The sequence below is a fragment of the Arachis ipaensis genome, chromosome B9 (assembly GCF_059453495.1).
Source record: "Arachis ipaensis isolate K30076 ecotype BB chromosome B9, ASM5945349v1, whole genome shotgun sequence".
Classification (NCBI taxonomy): Eukaryota; Viridiplantae; Streptophyta; class Magnoliopsida; order Fabales; family Fabaceae; genus Arachis; species Arachis ipaensis.
In genome coordinates, this window is record NC_142444.1 from 72,461,291 (window position 1) to 72,467,789 (window position 6,499).

Below are 6,499 nucleotides of genomic sequence, written 5' to 3' on the forward strand. Positions count from 1 at the left end.
ATAATTTAGAATAGAGAATAGAAAAGTTCATTTTGGAGGAAAAACGGAGTCACGAGAGATCGACACCTCACTTTCATTAGTTGGAAAAAAATCCAATTTTAGTAGATTAAGTAGATAAATAAATTATTTGTTTACAAAAAAAATTAATGCATATTTGTGAGAAGAATTAATTTATTTAATATATAAATTAATTAATTAATTAATTTTTTTATGTTATATTAATCTTCAATCTGATTAAAAAAAGTCAATATATAAAATTTTTTTAATAGTGTTTTTTAATACTTTAGTTAACATTAATTTACATCTTTTTTTATACTTTTTTTTATTTTAGTAACTTTAAAAATACATTTTAACTAAATATATAAGAAAATAAGTAAATAAAATTACTATTAGTATAATTAAAATTAACCATTAAAATTATTTTCTTTATATATTAATAGACAATTATGTAAATGTGTCAACTATTGATAACTTAAAAATTAAAAAAAAGTACTCTAGTTATTACAAATTTAAAATTGCATCTAATTAAAAAAAAGTGCTCTAATTTACTGATAAAATAATGTAGTTATATTTTATTTGATAATATTAATTGGACATACTTTTTACTGGACGTGAATAATATTTATTAATATTTCATAAATGGACACTATATTCATATTTAGATGATAATAAATATAAGATTATTAGTCCAGTAAAAGAAATTTATTTTCTATTACTTTTTGAAATATTTTTTTAGTGACTTTTAATTTAAGGTAGATAATACATGTTTAATTGATAACTTTTTAATGAAAGTGCAATATATTTTAATAAATATTATTATTTGAATTTAAATTATCCTTTTTTACAAAATAATTACCTAAAATGCTTCACAACTTTCATATAAAAAATTTACAAAGTTGATAAATATTAATGTTTATATATAAAAATAAATGAATTAAAATCGCAAAATAACAATAAAATCTTTTAAAAAAATTTGAGACAATTTTACTGTCAATTTTTTATTACACGCTATTTAAGTTAATTCACTTTATACAGATATTTCAAAATATAAAATGTACTGTGATTTTTTATATATATTCATAAGAGGTTGAAAATTATAAATGCCCAACTTTTAGGACAATTTTTTTAAATAAATAAAATGGGCAACAAAATTACTTGATTACACATTTTGGTAAAGGAAGACGTAATTCTATTTTTTTTCATGAATCCATAGAAATCGCTACTGACAGGAACAGATTAGGGTATAATGTAAACAGCTACTGGTAGCCGTGCACTACAAGAATACTTAATTTTAGCGACAAACTTTTAGCAGCAATAATATAATGGCCACTAGTTCTTTAATTTAAATTATATTTTTGTGGCTATTATATATTTGCCATTAATATTATATATTATAATAGCCATGATTATTGTTACTACTATACATAAAAGAAAAATTAGTTTTAGGTGAAAAATTTTTAGTGGCATACTACTATAGCCAGTATTATTTTACTAAAATAATTTTTTCTTAATAATAAGTTCCAGTGTTTCACTAAGTTCACTACCGAATCAAAGGGAGTGAGGGCGAGAAACAGATTCAAAGAGAAAAGGGAGATCACATCGCCGAAACCCTAACTGTCACCGTCGTCACCGCCGTCGCTGCCATCGCCGCCTTAGGTCATCTCCACCCTCCAAGTCGGCGCCTCCGCCTCCTCTGACATCTTCCTCCACCTCCTCCCCTCCCACTTTTCAATCTCCGCAACCTCCACATCGACGAGTGCCTCTCCATTCCCCTTCCGCTATCTCTTCCCGTTCCCGCCGGAAGGTGCTCTCTCAAGGTGCATTGTGTTGCCGACAACACCTCCTCCGCCGTTTGAGGTAAGCTATTGCCGTTTCCGTTTACGTTGCCGTTACCTCTGTTTCTTAGGTTTTTCTTTTTTCTTTTTTAAATCGTGACACAAGAGAGGAGACGAGACGCGAGCGTGATTTTAATATCTTTGAATATTCTGGATTCGAAATCGACTCGGCCCGAATTTAGAGAGATGATACTGGTGGCGATCGTCGCTGAGGTGCTGGAGGAGTATACGGCGTTGCTGGCTCGTGTCGTGGAGTAGGTGTTCCATTCAGCTCCTGTTCCCCAGTGGGTTCGCTTCCTTATCCTCCATAGTCTTCCATTCACTTCCTCTCACCCAAGGACGGTTCACTGATTCAGTTCCCTCTTTCCTGCCTCTGCTTCTTCCGTTTTTCTCTTTTCTCTCTCTATTCTGTTTTTAGGTTAATTTTTTTTAGTGATGGAGATTCTCGGTACATGTGTACTTTCATTGCCGAGCTTCTGTAAATTCTTTTATGTATACTCTGCTTCTGTTGATTTCTCTCAGATTTTATGTTTTAGCCCGTTTTTTGAATTCCAGATTACTTTAGCAACGAAGGACAGAGTGTTGTTAATTCAAGATTAGTTTTAGATTAGTGTTAAATGATATATGCAGATTTTGATTCTCCGGTTGTTTGAATTGAGTGGCATGTTTCAAGCTTTTGGTTCATGGTGAGTGAGTCGTGACTCGGACAATGTAAGGGGAGTTGTGTTTGGACTCAGTAGTAGTGAGTAGGCGCGGGGAGTGTGTAGAAACTTCTCTTTTGTTTCTCTATCAATTGATTATGATAAATGATAATCTTTTTTATTTTTTACTATTGTTGTTGCTGCTGTTGTTTTTCTCTATTTGTTAAATTTGGTGTAAGATAGCACAGTTAGGATTTTTTCTAGTTTGATAAAAAGAAGAAATTTATTTAGATTAAAGTAAATAAGGGGAGAGATGGAGATAATGGTATTGAGATATTGGATTCACTACTTATGAATTATGAACGAAACAGAGCTGAAATGTTGTTACAGCAGCAAGCTCCTTAATCCATTTAGTGTTCTTTGAACATGTAGCCTACTATTGCTAGCTATATATATACATACATAAACTGAGACTTGCATTTCACAGTTTAGTTGCTCTGAAACAGAATCAAAGCATCAGATTCAAAAGTTTATTAAGTGATCAGTTCAAATAAAATGTTACTTCTATATGTACTAGAAAAAGAATCACTGGATAACAGTAAAACTGATCATGGAGTCTTGTCCTTTCTTGTTAATGATATTTGATCCTTCCACATTACCTGTTTGCTGAAATTACTGGAGGCTATACATGCTGATACAACAGAAATGTAGCGTGATATAATTCAGGAAATTTTACCTTTTTATTTTCTATCTTTTGCTTTCCTTGATGTGTCTTTTGTTTTGTGCTTAGGTTGAACATGTTGTCAGGGAAGAGAAGACAATGGCATCATATGATCTTATTGAGATATACTGTGAACTTATTGCTGCACGCTTGCCAATGATCGAGTCACTAAAGTATTTGAAACCTCTAAAATAATATTTTCTGTTATACTTTATCTAAATTTCTAAGTTTTTCATTTATTTAATGCGGGAAAGTCTACATCATTAAGGCCATGTCACTTAATATATCTATTCTAGTTGATCTTCCAAGGACTTCATATCATTCTTCATCTGGGAAATATGATAAAGTTTTCCTGTATCATTATTTTGTTATGCTTTTTCAAGAAAAATAGTGATCAGAAATAGGAGAATCTAATTCTATTATGTGCTAAAGAGTAATAGATGATTGTTTAGGTGGTTCTAGTCAAGCTAAGCTCCAATTGTAGATGTAGGAAATTATTCGAATAAAGATTAGTAAATGCAATTAAGTAAACAAGAGGTTATGGTATCCTAGTATAAGGTAAACCCTTGGGCCAAAATGTGTTCTAACTATCTCAGTCCTATTATCAATGATCTTTTATCATTATATATTAAAAGATATTAATATTATGCCATTGCACAAATTATAACCTTTTTGACAACAATGTTGCTTTCATATACTAGCAGAGGCCCTTGGATAAAAAATCATGTTCAACTAATTATGCAGCATTCTAGTGTCGCATTTAAGGTTCGTTTAGTAATATTTGGTACGATTTGCAAAACTTTTGGTGTTGATTTGTTTTTTCTTCTTTTCCAAAAACTGTCCCATCGATTTAAAGGAAGAAATTTCAAGTGTAATATTTGCATGTCCAAGATGTGCAGACTTACCTGAGCTTGTAGATGTGCGGAAGCATCTTACAGTGAAGTATGGGAAAGAATTTGCATCGGCAGCTGTTGAATTACGCCCTGACTATGGTGTAAATCGCTTGGCAAGTTTTTCTACCTGTCCGAAGTTTGATAGGATCAAATTTTCTCAGCCTTTTTTTTATCCCTCTAATAAAATGGTTTTGTTTCAGTTGGTTGAGAAATTGTCTGCCAAAGCACCCGATGGTCCAACCAAAATAAAAATATTATCTGCAATTAATGAAGAACATAATATCAAATGGGAACCCAAGTCATTTGGAGAAAATGATATAAAGCCTTCTCAAGACTTGTTGGTATGCTATTTATTTTCTTTAATTTATTATATAAAATTTGAGTTTGTTATATTTTATTGTTTTGACAGTATTTAATTATTTTAGCTAACTCCACCAAATGGAGTAAAGGTTGTTATTGACTTTTCTTTTACTATTATTTATATGTTAAGGCTGGGCCAAAAACTTTTGAGAAGGCAACTTATGCAGAACCTTCTCAAGTCCATGTTCCAGCAGCTGTTCGTGATGAAAAGGGTCCTCCTAACGAACAGGCTTCCTCACAATTTAAACCAGTGTATGATAGACCAACAGGTTCGGATGCACAGAATACAAGTGATGCTACTAGAAAGGACACTGGAAATCAGTCAAGACCATCAGGCATGTCTGATCCCAAAATTATGCCTTCAAGTATATGTTTAAGGCAATAACTGTGGGTATATTTCAGGCCTTGTATTTTGTCTATTACCTAAATATTTGTTGTGCTTTCTGATAGGAACTGGAAATCAAGAAATGCATTATAGAGATTCATATTCTGAAAACAGTAGTGCTTTTCCTACTGTAAAGCAGAATTGGAATATGGAATTTAAGGATGCTGCCTCTGCTGCACAGGCAGCAGCAGAATCTGCGGAGCGTGCAAGCATGGCTGCAAGAGCAGCTGCGGAACTTTCAAGTCATGAAAATGTAGCAAGGCAGCGTTCAAGTGAATCACATAGTTCTCCTAGAAGCCAGCTAAGAGATGAAATACCTCAAGAATATTCTTTTAATGATGACAAAAACCTTTCTACAGCTTTTGCGTATACCACCTTCCATAGAGGCAGTTCTGGGATGAACAACGAAAAAATTAATACAAGAGAGCAAAATTAATACAAGATAACCTTAACACATTGGTTTGTCTTTAGTAATTTAATACTTGCTAATGTAGATTCCGTGGGTTACTCCAGGATAATGAATAGTTCCATGTTATGTATCGCGAAGGGCCGGAGGGAACTCCGTTTCATTCATTGCTAGCTCAAGGCTATGTAGATGGGCCTGTTGATGTTTGTGAGTTCCATAAGAACAACCAAAGTTCTTAGCATTGTGATTTTTAACACCAAAGGCCATTTCAACATGTGGATTTTGATGAATTCTTTTTTGTTACAGGTTTATGCCTTTTATGGGAGACACCACTGGTGCACGAAATTGTGATTGTTCATTCCTTGGTAACGGCGCCAAAAACTTAATACGTACGTTCATTATCTTAGTTCTTTTTCACAACTTCGCACAACTAACCAGCAAGTGCACTGGGTCGTCCAAGTAATAAACCTTATGTGAGTAAGGGTCGATCCCACGGAGATTGTCGGCTTGAAGCAAGCTATGGTCATCTTGCAAATCTCAGTCGGGCGGATTCAAATGGTTATGGTGAATTGATAGTTAAAATATAAGTAAAATATAAAATAGGATAGAGATACTTATGTAATTCATTGGTGAGAATTTTAGATAAGTGTATGGAGTTGCTTTTGTTCCTTCTGAACTTCTGCTTTTCTACTGTTTTCATCCAATCATTCATATTCCTTTCCATGGTAAGCTGTATGTTGGGCATCACCGTATGGCTAATCATCTGTCGGTTCTCGATCATGCTGGAATAGGGTCCAGTGATCCTTTTGCGTCTGTCACTACGCCCAGCACTCACGAGTTTGAAGCTCATCACAGCCATTCCTTCCCAGATCCTACTCGGAATACCACAGATAAGGTTTAGACTTTCCGGATCTCAAGAATGGCCGCCAATAATTCTAGCCTATACCATGAAGACTCTGATTGTAGATCAGAAGGCTAAGAAATATGCATTCAAGCTTGTTTTCATATAGAATGGAAGTGTTTGTCAGGCACGCGTTCATAGGGGAGAATGGTGATGAGCGTCACATAATCATCACAGTCATCATGTTCTTGTGTATGAATGAATATCTTAGAGAAGAAATAGGCTTGAGTTGAATAAAAAAACAATAGTACTTTGCATTAATTCATGAGGAACAGCAGAGCTCCATACCTTAATCTATGGTGTGTAGAAACTCTACCGTTAAAAATATATAAGTGAAAGTGATCTAGGCATGGCCGA

General features: G+C 33.5%; 2 protein-coding genes across 2 annotated transcripts; both read left to right on the forward strand.

Annotated features, from left to right (window-relative positions):
* The first annotated feature begins 1,718 nt into the window (after nucleotides 1-1,718).
* On the forward strand, nucleotides 1,719-2,334 carry LOC107618556 (uncharacterized). Its single transcript, XM_088498550.1, is given in 2 exon segments — nucleotides 1,719-1,857; nucleotides 1,942-2,334. A coding segment is annotated over 1 exon segment (165 nt). The 5' UTR covers nucleotides 1,719-1,857; nucleotides 1,942-2,021; the 3' UTR covers nucleotides 2,187-2,334.
* A 962-nt stretch (nucleotides 2,335-3,296) lies between these two features.
* Nucleotides 3,297-5,917, forward strand: LOC107618555 (uncharacterized). Its single transcript, XM_088499035.1, has 7 exons — nucleotides 3,297-3,370; nucleotides 3,942-3,962; nucleotides 4,089-4,203; nucleotides 4,291-4,431; nucleotides 4,581-4,785; nucleotides 4,901-5,448; nucleotides 5,548-5,917. Exons 1-6 carry the CDS (start codon nucleotides 3,297-3,299, stop codon nucleotides 5,269-5,271), a joined length of 927 nt encoding a protein of 308 aa, XP_088355161.1. The 3' UTR covers nucleotides 5,272-5,448; nucleotides 5,548-5,917.
* The last annotated feature ends 582 nt before the right edge of the window (nucleotides 5,918-6,499 follow it).